The sequence below is a fragment of the Lipotes vexillifer genome, unplaced genomic scaffold, assembly GCF_000442215.2.
Source record: "Lipotes vexillifer unplaced genomic scaffold, Lipotes_vexillifer_v1.1 scaffold1126, whole genome shotgun sequence".
Lineage (NCBI taxonomy): Eukaryota > Metazoa > Chordata > Mammalia > Artiodactyla > Lipotidae > Lipotes > Lipotes vexillifer.
In genome coordinates this window covers 364,774-385,677 of record NW_006781401.1, presented here as the reverse complement: position 1 = coordinate 385,677, position 20,904 = coordinate 364,774, and the positions used below count along the sequence as shown (strand labels likewise).

The following is a 20,904-nucleotide window of genomic DNA, read 5'->3' as shown; positions in this document are numbered from 1 at the left end:
GGGGCTTCCATACGTTACACCTTCCTGCTTTTCCTCCCTTCTCCTAGGCTATGCCTTCTCTACCCTCAGGGCTCTGTGAGACCCTCTTCTCAGTCTCTTCCTTTTCCCCAAGATGATTATATTCACTCCTGTGGTTTCAGTTCCCTTTTTTATGCCAACAGTTCTCTGTTCTACAGCCAAACTATCTATCTGTCTACCTATCTAGTTGTGCTGTTCTGAATCTCTTCATGCCTCAGCTTCCTCATGTATAAAATAAGGATAATAACGCCTACATCAAAGTTTGCTGTATTAAATTCGTTAATATATGCAAAGCACTTACAAGAGTGCCCACCGACAGTAAGCCCTACGTAAATGTTAACTCTTGTTTTTACACAAGTGCTCAGTATTCGGGGATGTAATGAGAATTTCTGTGCAGGACGAGGAGAAAGATATTAAATAATTGTATGCAAATGTGATAAAAAGAAAGTACAAGGTAAAATAGAAAACAAAAAGAACATAGAATTCGGGTGGTCCTTACCCAATCCCCCCGCAGCCTAAGAATCCACCGCAAAGAGTGGGAAGCGGAGATGATCCTCCACACGGCAGGGGGCGTTGCATCATCCTCCAGCCGGGGGAACAACAGGAGATGGGAGGACGCGCTACAAAGGTCACGTGCCCCGGAGTTTTACCGCCCAGGCGTTCACGCCTCTTCGCTCCACGTGACTCGCATTCTCGGGGGTGATTGGTCTACACGAGACACGTGGGCGGGGGAGGCACGAGGCGGGGCGGGGCATGGTGGGCGGAGGGGTGGGGCTGGGGGCGGAGCTGGAGGGGGTTGGTTCGGCGCGGGGGCCGTTGGCTCCAGACAAATCAACATGGAGTCCATCTTCCATGAAAAAGTGAGTGTCCGCGATCGGTGGGGAGCTGTCTGCGGCGCGGTGGCGGGCGTGGGGCGCGGCATCGCTGCCTCCCGGGGAGCTGGGTGGGGCCCGAGATGCCCCCATCCCGATCTCGCCGGGCGGGAGGAGCTTCACCTGGAGGGGAGTTTCACCGATGCCCCCATTGCACCCGAGGAGCCGGAGGAGACCCGGGCCTGGGATGTCTGGGAAGCCCGCAGGGAATAAGGGCAGGGCCGGCGGCACGAGAGAGGAGGTGGCTTCCGCGCTTTCTCTCCACTTTCCGTGGGAGTCCTCCAGTTCCTCTCCCCCACTCTCCCTAGGTTCTGGCTAGTCACCTCTTGGACACGTTCTTCTACCCTTCCCAACTCCACCCCGCTCTCCCAGTCCTACCCGTTGGAAGAATTAACTTTTCCTTCTCTGGGCTCCTCAATTCTAAATTGAAATTTCTCACACACTCAGATCCTTCTGCACTGGGTCCGTGAGCATCCCGGGGGTAGGGACCTTGGCTCGTCCCACGGAGGGCGTGACCCTTAGGGAAGTGAAGTAGGAAACCCCGTACGCCCCTGAACTGGGAAGTCGTCACAAGAGTTTTTGTTCTGAGATGTTTGGGGTTCGTTTCTTTTGGTAGTGGCATCTTTCCGGATTAGGAGGCCAGCTTTCTTATTAGGTATTAAGAGTGGACAGGAATAATTTTGTTTTTGTCTGCCTAGCCTGTTTTGCTTTGATTCTTCCATAACCATGCGCTTGAAGATAATGTTTGTGGCATGTGGAGAAACTCATCTTTTCTCGCAGTTATCAAACAATTTGGGTGTGAGTGAAACCTTCCTCAGGACAACTTTGTCACATATCTTGTTTCATAATAGTTTCGTATTTAGAAAGGGTTGCTGGTGAGGCTGTTATTTAGTAGGAGCGAAGGGGTTTTGTTTTGTTAAATACTTGTCCATTTAAAAATACACACACAGCAATCAGGTAAAGCAATCAAAGACAAAGGAAGTGCAGTATAAATCTAACCAAATTGTTATGGAATGCTTTTCTTTATAGAAAACATTTCAGAAAGTTTGGTACTAGAATAGACCAGTTTTTATGTGTGGGTGAGGAAGGACTCAGTGGTATGGTTATCACTAAACTTTTGACTTGACTGACATGTTATATGAATCCTGGAAAAGAGAAATTTAGCTGCTTGGCTAAGGAGATTGGATGAAGAGAACCTCGAGTGGGCATATTTTTATGACTGATTTTCAGAAGCTTTGCTGTAGGACCAGATGGTTCAACATTGAAGATTTTAAATTTGTCCACATCACTTCTTGAGCATTATACAATATATTTTTTTTTAACAATAATGATTGGTACCTAGTTTGGATAGAGTACAGTGAAGGTAGCTGCTTAACCATGGGATCAAAAGAAGCTGGACGCTAGCCTAATGAAAATCTACTTACCCGAAAGCAGTCACTCTGAATTATCAGCATGAATGTAGACTTAAACCTATTTCAAGAACACATTTACCCTTATCAACTTCTAAGTACTTAGCAAATTAAGACTTAAAGTTCTTCAGGCATATTTCAGTAGTATGGAAAGCACCTGTAACCATAGGGCCCATTGTCCATCTCATACACAGTCCATTCTGGGAATGTTTGAGCTCAATATGACATTTTCCAGAGCACTCCCTTCCCCTCCTCCACATACATTTAACTCTAGGTCCTGGGTTTGGAGAGCCAGAGAACCAACTTTGGCCCTAGGGAAGCTGTGCATGTAGGGTTGTCTGACTACAAAGGACTTTGCAACCACTTCTTGGAATTTTGGTTTCTCCATTTTCAGAGTTGTCACTTGGAGTGCCCTTTGTTAAATTAAAATGTAAACTCAACAGTTGTTTATTGATATATCCCCAGTGCCTGGCACATAGCAGGTGCTCAATAATCAAGAGTGTTCCTTGAGCATCTAAGATGTATATGGTGCTATTTATCTAAAGTAAACAAGTTTTTCTGTAAATATTTTATTTTTTAAAATAGGATTTTTTTTTTTTTTTGGCTACGTTGGGTCTTCATTGCTGTGCGGGCTTTCTCTAGTTGCAGTGAGTGGGGGCCACTCTTCATTGTGGTGTGTCGGCTTCTCATTGCAGTAGCTTCTCTTGTTGCGGAGCATGGGCTCTAGGCTCACAAGCTTCAGTAGTTGCGGTGTGCGGGCTTGGTAGTTGTGGCTCAAAGGCTCCGTAGTTGTGGCGCACAGGCTCAGTAGTTGTGGCACACGGGCTTTGTTGCTCCGCGGCATGTGGGATCTTCCCGGACCGGGGCATGAACCCATGTCCCATGCGTTGGCAGGCAGATTCTTAACCACTGCGCCACCAGGGAAGTCCTTCTGTAAATATTTTAGACTTTGCAGGTCTTTTATGTTCTCACATATTCTTGTGTGTGTGTGTGTGTTTCCCAACCATCTAAAAATGTAAAAAGCATTCTTAGCTCCTGGGGCAGATTGAATTTGGCCCAAGGGCTAGAGTTTGCCAATCCCTAACTTAAACCCTAGTGCTATATGGCCACCAACTGCTGTAGCTTTTTGTTGTTTGGGTTTTTGTTTTTCTTTTAGTTCTGGTGCCTGATTTCTGTCGTTTTTGTTATTGCTTCTGTTGCTGACTGCTCTTGGTAAGGTTACTGTGCCATCTGAATTGGTGCTTTCATGTGTCTACAGCTGTGAATGGTAACCAAACGTGTTGGGATTATATTTAAAATTAGTGAAAATACTGGAAAGATGCTGAGAATTGACTTTATGACATTCGTTATGTTGTTTTTGTGATTGCTGGTTCTTAACCATCTTCAGGATATTTGAAGTTTAAGAATCACCAAGTTCCAAATAAGTGGCTTAAGGAAGTGGTAATAGTACAGACTTGAAACCTCTGCCCGGGTTTGAATCTCAGCTCTGCCCTTTACTACCTGTATGATCCTGGGCAAGTTACTTATTATCTCTGTTCTCCAGTTTCCTCCGCTGTATTTGAGGGTTTTGAAGTGTCTATCTCAGAGTTATGAGTGCTTAGAATGCTACTTGGCACATAGTGCTGGACACGTGCTGGCCATCGTTGTTATTCAGATGCTTGTGCTTGCCGAACTTCATGATAAGGGGTGGGACCTTATTCTTACTAAGATGAGATGAACAAGTGCTGCTAGGTTGATTGTGTGGCCCCAGTTAGGCCATTTCTGAGCACACTTTTGGGTTTATGCCTAGTTTCAGTTGGAGGCAGTAGTGTCTCTGGGAATTTGAACTAGTTTCAGGGAGGTCCTGAAGACTTTGGGGACAATGAGGGAATGATTTGGTTGAAGTTACCCTTGGTGGTTTTGTAAGATATCTTGGTAAAACTGAAGATGCATTTTGTTCATCCTTGGATCCCAGCACAATAAAGTCTGGGCTTGTAATCATGAAATTTCAATACCACTGAACTTTGACTATAGCGAAGTGAACTTCTGTCCAACTTTAGTTAAAGTTTGATGAGAAAGAAGTGGTTGGGGGACTTCCCTGGTTGCACGGTGGTTAAGAATCCACCTGCCAATACAAGGGACGCTGGTTCGAGCCCTGGTCCTGGAAGATCCCACATGCCGCGGAGCAACTAAGCCCATGAGCCACAACTACTGAGCCTGCCCTCTAGAAGTCCACAAGCCACAACTGCGGAGCCCACACGCCACAACTACTGAAGCCCGTGCACCTAGAACCCATGCTCCACAACAAAGGCAAGCCACCACAATGAGAAGCCGGCGCACTGCAACGAAGAGTAGCCCCCGCTCGCTGCAACTAGAGAAAGCCCGCACACAGTAACAAAGACCCAATGCAGCCAAAAATAAATAAATAAATTACTAAATTAAAAAAAAAAAAAAGAAATGGCTGGGGGGACTTCCCTCGTGGGCCAGTGGTTAAGACTCCATGCTCCCAATGCAGGGGGCCAAGGTTTGATCCCTGGTCAGGGAACTAGATCCCGCAACTAAGAGCCTGCATGCCACAACCAAAAGATCCCATATGTCTCAACTAAAGATTCCACATGCCACAACTAAAAAGATTCTGCATGCCGCAACTAAAGAGCCCACAAGCTGCAGCAAAGATCCTGAGTGCCGCAACTAAGACCCGGAATAGCCGAATGAATAAATGAATGAAGTGGTTGGGGATAGTTTAGGGGGATGGGATGGGCAGGCAGGGAAATGCATAATCTTAGATGGGACCATTTTACAATTTTTTTGGTCCATGTAGAATTTGACTCATCTTGTGACTTCAAAAAATAATTTTATTTGAATTTGACTGTACAATTTGTTCTTTCCTTCTATTAAATCATGTTAGAAGTACAGAACTTGATATAATTTCCTAAAGCAATACAGTATTACTTCAATTAGGTTTAATTTCAAGTGCTTATTTTTTGTATTTTAAAGCTAATTTTTTATAGAGAGAATTTTAAAATCAAATATTTGGATTCACTGTTTCTATATATGTTATTACATATGGTGACCATAGTCTGAGAGCCCCAAACTGAAGCATGTAGCCTGACAGCAAACAGAAAATTCCGAGAAAATCCAGTGTCTGGTCACTGGATTAGCTCTTAATGTGAAGTAGCTGTATCTTAGTGGAGACTTTTGTATCGTTGTTTGAAATTTTTATTAAGGATAACACGTGTAGGCGCACACAGATCATAAGAGTATAGCTCAGTGAATTCTCATGAAGTGGACACAAGTGTGTAAATAATACTTAGATCAAGTAACAGAACATTTACCTGCATCTTATTAGCCCCCTTAACATCGTTCATCTTCCAGGATACTAACTCTCCCTCCACCCCTGCAAGGGTAACCACTACCCTGATTTCTAACGTCATCGATTAATGAGTTTTGTCTGTTTTTGAAGTTTTGTAAATGGAATCATATAGAGTGTACTCTTTTGAGTCTGTCTTCTTTTGTTTAACATTGATTGAGTCATCCATATTGTTGCAGGTAGTTGTAGTTAACTCACTCTCATTGTTACATAGTAGTCCTTTGTGAATGTGACACAATTTAGCCATTCTACTGTGATGAGCATTTGGGTAATTTCCAGTTTGGGGGCCAATACAAATAGTGCTTCTATGAACGTTCTTATACATGTCTTTTGATGAACACAGGTTTACATTTCTGTTGCTTACGTTATGTACCTAGTGGTGGGATTGCTAGATCATAGGGTAGGTAGATGTTAAGCTGTAGTAGATATTCCAGATAGTTTTCCAAAGTGGTTAAACTAATTTACACTTCCGTCAGTAGTATATAATAGTTCTGATGTCTCTAATCGTCTCCAACATTTTAGCCATTCTGGAGTGTGTAGTAGTAACACATTGGTAGTTTTAATATAGGTTTCTCTGATGGTAATGAAGTTGAGCCCCCCTCTGTGTTTTTTATCCATTTGGCTATCCTCTTGTGAGTTCTTGTTTGTCTTGCCCACTTTTCAATAGAATATAAGTAGACATCTGTGTATCCCTCCAATTCACATTATATTGTTCAGTGAGACTGGCTTTCTGGCAGGAGGAATACAGTAGAAGAAAAAAGAAGTGGAGACAAGTACTCTCTCACCGTCGTAGTTATGACTTGAGGGATGGATAGTGTCTTCTTTACTTCAAGTTACTTATTCTGTACCAAAATATGAAGATAAACTTGTCTCAGCCCCCTTTCTCACACTCAGACTGTCTCAGAGCTGCATTCCTATTCCATTATATACATATATCCTGTATCTTCTTCAGCAGCGGAATTTTGTTCCTAGAAAATTAACTCAGGAAAAAGATGTATCTTGCAAGGTGTTGGTCTTTGGGGTCTGACCTATTGTGTGACATAGCTCGAAACAAACTGCAGGATGTCAGACAGGTTGGGTTAATGAACAGACTTTACTGGGGAAATGGAGAACTTAGAGGGCCAGAGTTAGCAGGAGAAGGTGTTCTCCCATCTGCCATCATACTACAGAGCGACCAACCCAGGGCTGGGTTCACTGGGAGGGACCTCATCCACCCATTAGTCTCCCTTCTTATAGGGAAACAGGAAAGCAGCACTGTTGAGGGGAGAGGGGTGATACACAGCCTGCTTAGTTGGAGGAAGCCTGGATTTAGGTTTGGGGTGCCAGTTATGTGAGAAAGCCAGCTGCCCAGCCCGCGAAGGGCCTGTGGGAAGTTGTTTTCTCCCCACCCCCATAACAGGAAGCCAGTGATCCCAGTTGCCAATTGGAGAACTGAGCTTGGATGCAGCCCCCTTGCTGGTTTGTCCAGAAGTGAACTCCAGGGGTGGTTTTTGGACAGTTTTGCTCATGCACCAAAACTGTGTACATTATCTGCAGAGTTCTTGAAGAGAACCTTGGCTCTGTAGCTATAAGTCTTCATGAACATGGAACAGAATTTTTCTTACTATATCAATTCTTGAGATTCTTCATCTGTTCATGGATTTGAAATTCCATGAACGAACCTTTAGATGGATTAGAGATTATCTTGTTAAAAGAAAAAATGTTCTAGGGATTAAAATTCCTTTTTAGCATTAGTAATTTACCATGGAATCTCCAAAAATGTACTTATTTTAGCCACTGAAAACAAAGGAGGCTAAATGTTTATTATAATAGAGTAGTTTTTAATAAAAATGGGATTTGGTGTATTTGACAGATGATGTTTGTTTAGTATAAATCATTCTTAAATTTTTTATCATATAGCTAAATAATTGTAGTTTCATTAATGGTAGAATTATAAAATAAGTGTTAACAAGTGAAAATGCATGTACCTGTGTTAATCATGCTTGTCTAAAGCTAAAAATGTTCGGTTTGGCTGTGTTAAGTTAATGATTAAATTTCTGTTTCGGGGAAGATACTGTACAAATCTGTTTTACAAATCCCATTTGAATTTTTTCTTTTGGAAATATTAGCAAGAAGGTTCACTTTGTGCTCAGCATTGCTTGAATAACCTGTTACAAGGAGAATACTTCAGCCCTGTGGAATTATCTTCAATTGCACACCAGCTAGATGAGGAAGAGAGGATGAGAATGGCAGAAGGAGGAGTTACTAGTGAAGACTATCGCACATTTTTGCAGGTACTGATTTTAAACTCACTAAATCACACTTCTTAAAGAAATGTGGGTGCTGTTTAGAAAAGGATGAACCACTCTTCCTATGGGGATCTGACTTGTTAATTATAAATCGGCTCTCGACTTTGTAGATGGGAATGCACAAGATGTTACTTTAAATATGCACACTAATGACACTACCCTTCTCTTCCCACCCTCAACCCCTGTCCCAACTACCTATCCAAATTAAACAGCAGCCTTCTGGAAATATGGATGACAGTGGCTTTTTCTCTATTCAAGTAAGTAGTCACAGGCATCTGCTAAGTGTTGTTTATGTCCCAGGCACTGTTTAAGCTCAGGGTATGCTTTTCACAGTCTTTCATAGTCACTGTAATGATGTGACCTTCAGAAGTTCCTCCAGTAGATTGTGTCTAAGAGTATAAGATTCTATACCAGAGTACTAGATTTTTATACAGATAAACATGAAAATTAGGATGATAGAATCTTCATCTTAGAGCAGGGCTTTTTCAAAGGAGGTTGTTAATTTGCATCTGGATGCTAATAACCGTAATTCCAGTAAGTCGCAGTATTTCAAACTTACCATCTCCTGTGTAAATTTGAGAAAATACAACACTTTGCTACCTTCCATTTAAATCAGCCTACTAGGATTGGATTCCTTCATTATGGTGTGTGGCTTTTGCCTTTTTCCTTTTTTAAACCTTATCACTCCCCTTGAATTCTGTGGGTAAATATATATGTACTTGAGATTGAGTCTTTCATCCGTGGATCTTTCATTCCATTTCTAACACCTGTGAGGCATATCCAGAGTTCTTTAGAACTTCTCTTGGGGGAACTTTTTCTGCAGATATCTCTGCTTGTGTTCTGCTGTACTGTCCTCCTGGACTCCTCAGTCACCAGCGTTTCCAGCCAGTGCTTTATTGTGGACCGTTACAGGTGACAGCTACTGCACGGCTTGGAGCAGAGGCCTGAGCAGGCCCAGTGCTTGCCATTTCCTGTTTGTGCAATGCTGCTCTTTTTGTTTTGGGCTGTACCACGTGGCCGTGACATGCGGGATCTTATTATACTTCCCCAACCAGGGATGGAACCCGCATCCCCTGCAGTGGAAGCGTGGATTCTTAACCACTGGACCACCAGGCAAGTCCCTGCAGCGCTGCTCTTAGTGCCAGTTCACATGTGCCCACCTCAGAGCATTCACTTTTTGTCTGTATTCGTGCCTGGTTCACTTGCTGCTTTGTTGGCTCCCTTGGAGGGTAGGTAGTGAATTTTCAGAAATTTCCCTTTTTTTTCTCAGTTTGAAATAATCAGGTTTATCTTTTGTTTTTTTCCTACAAATCACAAACTCATGATAATAGAAGTTTAAAATTTATGAAAGCTTCAGTTTAAATCCCCAGAAATAACTCATTTTAATAGACATAAAATTATCATTATTACATATCAGGTAGTGAGTTGACTATCAGTTTTCTAAAGCAGGACCCATAGCAGCCAGATTATCACATGTTTGCAGTGGACTAGTTTCAAGAGTAGCACTTACTGGATAGAAAATACATCTGGATTTTTGAGGCAGTTTTATCTAGGAATTGTGTGGTTCTCTGGAACATTCCAGAAACTTAGTATAAAAAGTACTCTTTTAATGTTACGTTTGTATATTATTTATGGACTTAGTGATATATCTAGACACACACACACACACACACACACTTTAAAAACCATAACCTTCTGGGGAAATTTATATATGAACTACAATTGTGTATACAACTAACATGGCTACACTACTTAAATTTGGAATTTTTAAAAGTTGCTATTTTTTTATAACAGGTTATAAGCAATGCCTTGAAAGTTTGGGGTTTAGAACTAATCCTGTTTAACAGTCCAGAGTATCAGAGGCTCAGGATCGATCCCATGTAAGATTTTATTTTGCTTTTCCTACATTTGATTTTTAAATTTATACTTTCTTAAAGGAGAAAAATACATCTTGCATGCTTTTGTTTTGATATTCCCCGTTTCAATCCCTCAGGTTTTCCTAGTTCACCTTTCGCGGCTGTCTGCGAACATTTGTCCACTGAGCCTTCCTGACCCCGCAGTGTCTGGCAGTGCAGAGTTGATCCTTGAATGGGGTGTGGTGCCATCGTTTTTGCATGGCATCACTTATCTACACAGAGATTCATACTGTTTTGTAATTTTTAAAAAATCAGTAATACTTAAAACTGTGAATATAATCCTAAATCATCATAGGTTTTGTGTAATACTTTCCAATAGACAAACTAAATGAATATGAACTCTAGTATTTCAACTTAATATTATGTATGTTTTTTTTTTCCTGTTTCTAGAAATGAAAGATCATTTATATGCAATTATAAAGAGCACTGGTTTACAGTTAGAAAATTAGGAAAACAGGTAATGCTTCCCCTCTTCCCCTGTCTTTTTCCTCATTCTGTAGCTTATTTGCAACTGAAGTGTAAGGGATTTGTGCCTTGTCTTTAAGGCGCCTGTCCCTTTCACTTCAGTTGCAAATGAAACTCACCAGTAATGTGTATATGTGGCCTGGTTTCAACAGAGAGAGAGAGGACATAAGTAAAAGTCTCTATTTAATAAGATAATACAGCCGTGGTTACTTTTAATATGTTTATGAGTTTTTATGTGTAAAGATGCTCTGTCAGTTAACTACTATTTTCATGGGTTTGTATTAAGCACAGCAATGTCACAAAGCCTGAAATAGTGTCTAGCATGAATAAAAATTTCCAGTCATGTTTGCTTTTGCTTAACAAGGTTATTCACATTCCAAAATGCCATGTAATATATGTATCTGCATAAATCATTTCTATTTTTTCTAAAAAAAAGGACATGGAATGTGTGTTGAGCAAGGCTTTTTATAAGATCAAGAAAAGTACCTAAAGTGTTATTTTTTAAAATAATTGCCAGTGATCTTTGTATACACTATACCATTTTTGAAACAGAGTTAAAGTCCTTTTTCTTAGAATTGTGACTCTTTGAAAGAAGATTATTATTTTTGGCATTATTTATTTATTTGTTTATTTATTTATTTATTTATGGCTGCATTGGGTCTTCGTTGCTGTGCATGGCCTTTCTCTAGTTGCAGCGAGTGGGGGCTACTTTTCATTGCGGTGCGCGGGCTTCTCATTGCAGTGGCTTCTCTTTGTTGCAGAGCATGGGTTCTAGACACGCAGGCTCCATAGTTGTGGCACGTGGGCTCAGTAGTTGTGGCTTGTGGGCTCTAGAGCGCAGGCTCAGTAGTTGTGGCACATGGGCTTAGTTGCTCCGCGGCATGTGGAATCTTCCCGGACCAGGGCTCAAACCCGTGTCCCCTGCATTGGCAGGGGGATTCTTAACCACTGTGCCACCAGGGAAGTCCAGAAAGAGGATTATTGAAAACAGGCTAATGTAGTAAAAAGGAATGAATTATTGATACATGTAACAACATGGATGAATCTCAAAATAATTATGCTGAGTGAAAGAACCTAGACACAAAATACTACATACCGTATTGTTCCATTTATATAAAAGTGTAGAAAATGCAAACTAATCTATAGTGACAGAAAGCAGATTGACTAGTGGTTGCCTGGGGATGAGGAGGGCAAAGGGCAGTGAAAGAGGAGGATTACAAGGGGCACAGGAAAGTTGGCAGTGACGAATATGTTCAATCTTGGTTGTGGTGATGGCTTCATGGGTATATACATATGTTAAAACTTTTCAAATTGTATACTTTAAATATGGCCAGTTCACTGCATGTCAATCATACCTTAATAAAGCTGTTTTAAAAACCAACTAATATAAAACAAAAAAGGAAATGAAATCAAGAAAGTTGAATTAAATCAATACAAGATAATTCAAAAACAAAAGCCGTGCTATTATCTTTTAAGTCTGCTGCCTAGAAGCAGCTTCATCATAACTGATTATTTCTTAAGGTCCCTCCTGGCGGGGCAAAGAGCAAGTAAGGAGGTGTGGTGTGATGCAGGAAAGACTGACCCAGGTGGGAATCAACTCTGGGAAAAACCAGGGCAGGACAACTGTCAAGGTTATTTAACCTCTGGGTTTTATTTAGATCTTTAAAAATATGATCAAGTATTCTTCACTTTCAAGATCTGAAGACTTAAATTCTAGAAATTCCTTTGTATTGATTTGCATGTAAACTTACATTATTATTTTGAGGAAAAAAAATTTTTTTTTGTATTTCTTTATTTACTTTGGCTGTGCCAGGTCTTCTTTGCGGCACTCGGGATCTTTGTTGCAGCATTTGGGATCTTTAGTTGCGGCATGCAGGCTTCTTAGTTGCGGCATGCATGTGGGATCTAGTTCCCTAACCAGGGATCGAACCCGGGCCCCCTGCATTGGGAGCGCAGAGTCTTACCCACTGGACCACCAGGGAAGTCCCCTATTTTGAGATACTTTTAAAATTTTATTTCTTCGAAACTGAATTTACACATTTCAAATTATCTTTGACAAATACAGGAAATGTCAAAGTATGGCTTATCATCTTTGGTTCTAATTTGTATTTTTGTTTAAAATTGTACTTTTCCCTATAGAGTCTTGTCTGAGGTCCCTGTATAAAGAAAAAGATGACTGAGAAAAATATTATCTCTGTGAATATCCAGGAAAAGTAGTTGGTCATGTTGCCGACAGTAACTTCTGAAACTTTTGTATCTTGTGGGTTAAACTAGGACACCCATGAAGTAGAGACCAAATGATGTTAATTACATGCAGTAGTGGCTTAGTGAACTTTTTAAAATGAGTTGGCAATTATAAATTCTCTTCCTGGAATGTCTGGCTTTCTCTCAATTGAACTATTTTGACCAAGACTATCAGCAGTGGGAAAACTGGGTAGTTTTCCTTTTTCTTCCACCATCAATATAATTTGATTAGATGAGGATTTTGTTGGGCTGTTCCTCTGAAAAAAGATTTAATTGTCGCTATCAGTAAAGATACTTTAAAATACTGGCTATCAGTTTCTTTTCTTTTTTGGAGGAGGGATTTAAAGCTTATGGCTTAAAGCAAACTTTTAAAACATTTAATAGTGATAAATTTGCAACATTCTATTTCAGTTTTTTAGAATCACATTATTTAATTACTTTAAAAAAATCTTGATTTGACATGTTTTCAGTCTTTAGACAGTCTTACTAAGTTGAGATGGGTTATATCTATCCTTAACATGTGACACTTCCTTATTACTTACAATGTGCACTAACTTAAATATTGACAATTTTTTTTCCAGTGGTTCAACTTGAATTCTCTCTTGACGGGTCCAGAATTAATATCAGACACATACCTTGCACTTTTCTTGGCTCAGTTACAACAGGAAGGTAAGTAAAGACTGAACATTTTATGCTACCGTTTGAAGTAGCCAAATAAAACTATCTCCTTAGAAGTGAGTGTAACAAGGGGCTTCCCTGGTGGTGCAGTGGTTAAGAATCTGCCTGCCAATGCAGGGGACACGGGTTCGAGACCTGGTGCAGGAAGATCCCACACACCATGGAGCAGCTAAGCCTGTGCGCCACAACTACTGAGCTTGCGCTCTAGAGCCTGCGAGCCACAACTACTGAAGCCCGTGTGCCTAGAGCCCGTGCTCCGCAACAAGAGAAGCCACCGCAGTGAGAAGTCCGCGCACCGCAGTGAAGAGTAGCCCCCGCTCACCGCAACTAGAGAAAGCCCGGTGCAGCAATGAAGACCCAGCACAGCCAAACATAAATAAATTAATTAATTTTTTTAAAAAGTTAAAAAAAAAGAGTGAGTGTAACAATATTGTTTTCGTGGCAGTGGCAGAGATATAATTTTTATGTTTTACGTGGTGAGCTGTAGGCGGTGATTTGGATGATAACTGCTCATTTAGCGTTCTTGCTGACACTTGGCCCTCCCCTGGGGATGCTGATTCCTTTGCAGCCCTTCTACAGTAATGGTTCTTTTGTCTTCCGTACCCCACATAGCACAGAGCCAAGGGGAGGTGCAGGTATTCTTCTTGCTCCTCTTTGCCCCTTCTCGGCCACTCTTCTTCCCTAGAAACTCCAGGTGCTTTGAAATACACGTCACGAGATTAAACTCTACCCCATGCTCTTTTGTAGTCTTTTGCACTCTGATCTTCCTCCTTTTCCACTGAAGATTTTAGGATCTGACTCACTGTCATCTCTCTACTTCAACTCCTTTCATCATTCTTGGTGATTTCAACATCAAAAATCAATCCAATTCAACCTCTTCTTACTTTCAAAGATCATTTTCTTCACTCTTGCCCTGCCATTACTAACAGCTGTACCACCTTCAAATCCCAGTTATAAGCATCCTACTCTTTGACTATTGCCTCCTATGTTTATACCATATTTTCGTTTTTTTTAATTTCCAACAATTCTTTAAACCCTTCTACAAACCTAAACATTCCCCTTACATACTAAAAGCCTGTATTACGCTGCTTATTTCCAGTAATCCATCATTATAATAATTCTGTTGCATTTCTCAACTCCTTTGTCCTTCTCTCCCTCCATCATACTTTTTTTTTTTGCAGTACGCAGGCCTCTCACTGTTGTGGCCTCTCCCGTTGCGGAGCACAGGTTCCGGACGCGCAGGCCCAGCGGCCATAGCTCACGGGCCCAGCCGCTCCGCGGCATGTGGGATCCTGCCGGACCGGGGCACGAACCCGCGTCCCCTGCATCGGCAGGCGGACTCTGAACCATTGCGCCACCAGGGAAGCCCCCTCCATCATACTTTTATGACAAAATCCCAACCCTGGTTAAAACCCAATCTTGGGCTTGTGCAGTCCTCCATCAGAACAGCTGAACACGGCTAAAGATAAAATATGATTTATTTTGCTTTAAATTTATAATCACAAATTTTTTTTTTAATTTTTATATGATCACAAATTTCAAATGAGCCTTTAGTGCTGCTTGACATCCCTACTATGTTCTGTTAGTTCACTTACCACTGTCCAAGGTGATGATTTCACAACTTCTGCCTTCAAACACTAACCACTCCCCTCCCCCTTCCTGACTCCTAGCTTATGGGCTTCCTTTATATTCTACTACGAAAACAGGAGCAACTAAAAGATAACGTCCTTATTTTTCTACCAGCAGTCTATCACCTTGTTTCTATCTTTGCCTGTGCTTTGAGCCTATTAAAATAGATGAATTGTCCCCTGTTCCTAACCAAGACCAACCTCTCCACTTTGGGGCTAGATCCCAGCTCCTCCCACCTACTCAGGATCTTTGCCTCTGCTTTTGTCACTCCACTCTCCTGTGTGATTAGTTTCCCCCTATTTTCTGTATTATTTCTATCAGTAGAGAAATACACTTTTTCTCTCCATTGAGTAAAAAGAAAAAGCATCTTTAACACCAGGAAACTCCAGCTGTCTCCCATTTTTATTTTCTCCTTAGAATCATCTCTAGGGTGTTGTCTCCTATTCATGAACTCATTCCAGTTACACTGTCATACATAACCAATGTGTCACTGAAAACCCTCTTCTCAGTGTCACCAGTGACCTCCACATTTGCCACTGCCAGTATTCAATTCTCAGTCTTTCTTTGACCTCATCTTTTTTGAGCGTATAGTTGATTATATCCTCCTTTAAACAGAACAAAACAAAACTTTCTTACCAAGAATTTCAAACAAGTATAAAGTATGAAAAATAATGTGATGGATCCTCATGTACCCTTCTCCCAGCCTCAACAAATATCTCATGGCCAGTCTTGTTTTACCTTTACCCTAGCCACTTCCTTTTACAGTTTATTTTGAGAAAATACTAATTGTCTTATTATGTTCTTTGTAGGTGTCTTTTTCATTAAAATATTTAAAAAACAAGGACTCTTTAAAAAATATATATAGTCACAATACTATAATGACACATAAAAATTTAATTACAATTCTGTAATAACATCAACTAATAACATCAACTAGCCAGCCAGTGTTCAAATCTCCAATCTCCTTGGTTGATTCTTCTGGGTTTTTTTTTGTTTTTCTTTTACAGTTGAAGCAGGTTGAAATAAGGTTGATTCCATTGGATTGCTGTGTCTCTAAAATATATCTATAGGTTTCTTCTCTTAATTTTTTCCCTTGATTTATTCTTTTGAAGAAAATGGATCTTTTGTTCTCTTTCCCACGTTCTAGATTTTGCTGGTTGCATCCTTTTTTTCCTCTGAGCCCTGGATGCCCAATAGACTGGTCCTTATATCTAGAGGTTTGATCAGATTCCGGTTGATTTGGGGAGGACAGAATTCTCTTTACAGATGGTGGTATCTAGTTATCTCTCTTTTTGTGATTTGGGTAGCTATTGATGATCAATGCCTAGTCCATTATTTCATTGAAGACTGCAAAATGGTGATATCAGATTCCTGTCATTCCTTCATTTATTAGTTGGAGGACTTCTATACAAATAAACTTTCCCTCATCGACTGTTTGGTTATCCTGAAGTATAGTTCATATAGAAAAAGCAGAATAAATATTTCTTTTATCAGTTTTTTAAATGAGTCGGTTTCATAGTATCCTTCCTCCAAAGGTAATTGGTTTGTTTCTGAAGTGTCAGTGTAAACAAATCCATTAAAACCATAGTTCATATGGTTTAGTCCATTGTAATTATTATTCATGTTGATACTCAAAATTGTCCCATCTTGGATGAGTGGGAACCTTTTGAACTTGACTCCCAAGCTTCTGAAATGACCACTCTAGCCTTTTGAAGCCCTTCTTTCTCATATAATAAGAACTTTCAGTCTTATTTGTATATTTCCTGCCCTTTTAGTAATGGTGGTTAGAGATCACAGTCTGGGCACTGGCATGCTTATTGCTACCAGGTTGGTTGTCATGTACCTCTCTCCAGTTTACATGTAGGATCATAGTGTTGTAACTTCTTTGATTTTATATACTTGTATCCCTTTTCTTTTATGCCTAAAACCTTTGTTCCTAGCTATATCCTCCCTTCTTGAAATACTGTCTACACAAGGCTTCCAAGCCTCTATGGAGGTTTACCTGCTATCATTGGCTGCTTCTTTCAGATTCCTTTTTTGGATCTTACTCTTTTCAATCTCTAACTAATGAAGTGACCCAGAGTTCAGTCTTTGGACAACTTCTTGACTGCTCTCCCATTATTTTAAATATCATCTATAAATAAAGTCTATCTGCCAATAATTCCTTAGACTTTTATCTTCTGCCTAGACATCTACACTGAACTCCAAACTCCTGACTTTAACATCTCTACTCAGAAGTCCAGAAAGCATTTTAAACTGAACACGTCTACAAAAGACGTATTGTTTTTTTCTCCCCATATATGCTATCCCTCAGGTTTTCCATTTTAGTAAGACCCACTCTTCTTGCAATATTCTGTTGATAAAGCAGCCTAGAGTGCTCTTTTTAAAATGTAATTCACATTATGGCACACCTTCATTCGTCAACCCTTCAGTGGCTTCCTAGCACACTTAGAATGAAATCTAATCTTGAATGAAACCCAAGATCCTACAGTGCCACCTCCATAAGGCAGTTTCTGCGCTTCCTGATACTCTTCATGGAATAGCATTGCGAGCTGACATAGTTTATTCTAGAATCTAGAAACAATTTTATTGGTGTAAAACATGTTAAACCATCTGAACTCTGAGCACACTTGTCCTTGTGAAAAACAAATGTTAAGTGTATTATGATTTACTCTTTTGAGTTTTTCCATTAACAGTCCTTTTCATCTTCATTCATTTGTTTCATTATCTGTTACTGTTCACAAAGAATATCCATAACAAGCACCAAAGTTGAAGAAAATTTATGGTAGAAAAGTGTAAATTGAGGGACTTCCCTGGAGGTCCAGTGGTTAGGACTCTGCACTTCCAATGCAGGGCCACAGGTTCGATCCCTGTTCGGGGAACTAAGATCCCACGTGCCACGTGGTGCAGCCAAAAATAAGAAATGAATAAAAACGTAAACTGATTAGAGTGACTTAGGTGTAGCCCACCCTTATTTAGCTATTGTGTGGCGTATCCAGCTGGGAAAACCCTGGCTTTCTAGAATCGTATTTATAAAAAATTACACTGGACCAGTGTAATTTTTTCAAAACATGAACTGCATCTTCAGCACCTTGACTACAGTTTGGAGGGATGTGTATGTGTCAGTGTGTCAGTGTCAGGGTCAGGGGCAGCTATTTCCACAGATGACTCATTTTACCCATATTACACATTATTACACACATCCTCTGATTGTGCCCTCAAATAGCCCTCCGAGGAAGGTACAGTATAATCTATGTAGCAGTTGAAGAAACCAAGACCTAGATGGGTAAAGGGGTTTACCAGAGGCCAGGCAGCTAGGAAATAGAAGAGATAGGGGATTAAAACCCAGGTCATCTGATTCCAGATTCCTTGCTCTTCCTTATTCCTTTCCTTGCCTCTCTGGTATCATTTAGTGTAACCTACTTGTTCAGGCACTGTTTTCGTAGATCCCTTTACAGATTCGATTACTTCTCAGAGTCACTCTGTGAGATGGCTCTTCCCATTTTACAAGTGAAGAAAGCAAGGTTCAGAGACTAAGTAATTTGTTCTAGATCACCCCACTAGTAAGCGTAAGAATCATTATTTGAACCCAGGTACTCCTGACTGCTCAGTCTGTGTCCTCACTCCACTGTTCTGGGCTGCCTCTCTATCTGCTGTCATTTTTAATCAATTTTGAATCACTTGCTGACTGTTTTAGTTTATTTTTGCCTTTTTTTTTTTAGGTTATTCTATATTTGTTGTTAAGGGTGATCTGCCAGACTGTGAAGCTGACCAACTCCTACAGATGATCAGGGTCCAACAGATGCATCGACCAAAACTTATTGGAGAAGAATTAGCACAACTCAAAGAACAGAGGTAAAACTGAGCTTGCAGTATGGAATATATGATAGTATTTCATTACAAAAATTCAATTTTCATGCCTACACTGAAGATGTGGTCCTTTTATTATTGGTGATTTTTTTTAGACCTTTATGTTTTAGTGAAGTTTATTGGTTTAACCATGGATCAACTCTGAATTATTTAAATATACTAACTTAGATTCACATCACAATAAAACCTTTATATTATTAGACCTTGTCTGCCAGAAAATGTGTAAGTTTTGACTTACATAAAAATCTTTGGTTTATAAATGTCTCTATGTTATATCTAAAATAGAAGAGTGGTCTGCAGTGATTTTTAGTGCTTTTATTCTTTAGAGTCCAGAAAACAGATCTAGAACGCGTCTTAGAAGCAAACGATGGATCAGGAATGTTAGACGAAGATGAGGAGGATTTGCAGAGGGCTCTGGCACTAAGTCGCCAAGAAATTGACTTGGAAGATGAAGAAGCAGATCTCCGCAGGGCCATTCAGCTCAGCATGCAAGGTATGGACATTCCGACACATACTTTATTCATTGTTGAAGAATTCATTCAGATCATTCTTGTTTCTTCTGGATGTTAATGTGCTATTGGTAGAAGTTCTTGGACAATCACTGCAGAAGCAATAGCTATGTACAATCAGTTATTGTCTTTTCGATTTCTTTTAAAACAACTTTTTACAGCTTGTATTATATTAGGACTAGTTTTATTTTTATTTCTGGTTATTCCACTTGGTTATAATACTGTGCTAACACAATAGCAAACTGAGGTTAATCACTGTGAGGTCAGTGGGCCCTTACCCAGACCAACTGTTCTAAAAATGTATGCTAGTGGACATGAAGGAAGGCCTGGACAGAGAAAGCAAATTGATTTTACAAAACTCTAACACTTAGTGGCTGTGCAGCTTACAGCTTAAGCCCACTTTGGTGAGCCCACTTTTTTAATGATCTAAGCCCATTAGCTGAGAGTAAAGATGCATCCCTCAGGGAATCCAAGCTGAGGGAGTTGTTTGGGATGTTGTTCAAAGGAGCTTACTTAAAAGTGTGAGGAGTTTTCTTTTCTTTCTTTTTTTTGGTAGTTTTGTTTTTGTCTAATTAACGTGAATTTGCCTTCTACTTTCTAATGAAATTACTTGTCAATTGAATTCCTTAAATATCTAAATAAGGAATTCACAGGTGTGCCAGGAGGCTCATGAGTAGTCCATATGGTGTGCAGGCCCATTTTGGATTAGTAGAGCCTTGCTAGATTAGCCCAGTAATGGACAGACACCAGCTTTAATAGTTTTAGATATTTCTGTGTACTTTACTTTTCTTTCCACTTTATTTCACAGTTTGTGCAGAATCTCTGATTGGTGCAATAATGAAGTAAGAACATGGAAACACACTTAAGTTCTTGTAGTACCCAAATGTTTGAGGATAGAGGGATACAGAGAATGGGTTTGTTTTATGATCGTCCACTTTGAGTTGCTTCTAGGAATTCTATGCCTTTGAAAGTGCAGATTCATTTCTAATAAGAGAGCACGCAAGTGTGGCGTTAATTATTTCTCCTACCAAGTTGGTCGTTGGGCTTACCTCCTCACATCCACTACATCACAGATGTGTAACAGCTTTGGCTGCAGTGGACACAGGTTAGATTTGAACTGCCTTATTCAGATTCTCCCTGAGACTTTCAGAGCCTCTCTTACATTTACAGAATGGTACAGAATATTTTTGAGAAGAAAATTTTTCAAAAGTTCCTTCACATAAGTATAAACATATTATTGCTTGAATTGGTAAATAAAATAGTTTTTTGTTCTGTTTTATTTTGTTTTCAGGTACTTCCAGAAATATATGTCAAGATATTCCACAGACGTCAGGTACACATCTTACTTCAGAAGAGCTACGGAAGAGAAGAGAAGCCTACTTTGAAAAGTAAAGTAGTTGGTACAATATTAAAATTGCATATTTAATATTTACCTTGGCTGTTTTGTCTATTTGTAAACATACAGCTTTGACTTAAACCATTTATTTTATTGAGGGTTCTCTCCTTTTTTAAAATACTGGTTACTCCCTGACCCTATGAGCATTTGAAGGTTTTTTTTTTTTTTTTTTTTCAGTACGCGGCCCTCTCACTGTTGTGGCCTCTCCCATTGCGGAGCACAGGCTCCGGACGCGCAGGCTCAGCGGCCATGGCTCGCGGG

General features: G+C 40.2%; 1 protein-coding gene and 2 non-coding genes across 10 annotated transcripts in view; 2 read left to right on the top strand and 1 right to left on the bottom strand.

The window, feature by feature from the left end:
- Positions 1 to 829: 829 nt before the first annotated feature.
- The window catches only part of ATXN3 (ataxin 3), a 30,601-nt gene continuing 10,526 nt past the window's right edge, over positions 830 to 20,904 (top strand). For 3 of the 8 annotated variants that reach the window (XM_007454708.1, XM_007454709.1, XM_007454711.1), the window contains exons 1-9: positions 839 to 878; positions 7,757 to 7,921; positions 8,149 to 8,193; positions 9,731 to 9,816; positions 10,243 to 10,309; positions 13,143 to 13,230; positions 18,591 to 18,723; positions 19,065 to 19,231; positions 20,539 to 20,635. In XM_007454708.1, coding sequence (XP_007454770.1) covers positions 855 to 878; positions 7,757 to 7,921; positions 8,149 to 8,193; positions 9,731 to 9,816; positions 10,243 to 10,309; positions 13,143 to 13,230; positions 18,591 to 18,723; positions 19,065 to 19,231; positions 20,539 to 20,635 — 872 coding nt within the window. In that variant the 5' untranslated portion in view covers positions 839 to 854. Of the gene's footprint in view, positions 879 to 7,756; positions 7,922 to 8,148; positions 8,194 to 9,730; positions 9,817 to 10,242; positions 10,310 to 13,142; positions 13,231 to 18,590; positions 18,724 to 19,064; positions 19,232 to 20,538; positions 20,636 to 20,904 lie in introns of all 8 variants that reach the window. The other 5 variants (XM_007454707.1, XM_007454713.1, XM_007454710.1 and 2 more) reach the window with 5 other exon arrangements.
- Positions 12,227 to 12,299, bottom strand: TRNAG-CCC (transfer RNA glycine (anticodon CCC)). The gene has a single exon. It is a non-coding gene; the product is annotated as a tRNA-Gly (tRNA).
- TRNAG-UCC (transfer RNA glycine (anticodon UCC)) lies at positions 17,679 to 17,750 on the top strand. The gene has a single exon. It is a non-coding gene; the product is annotated as a tRNA-Gly (tRNA).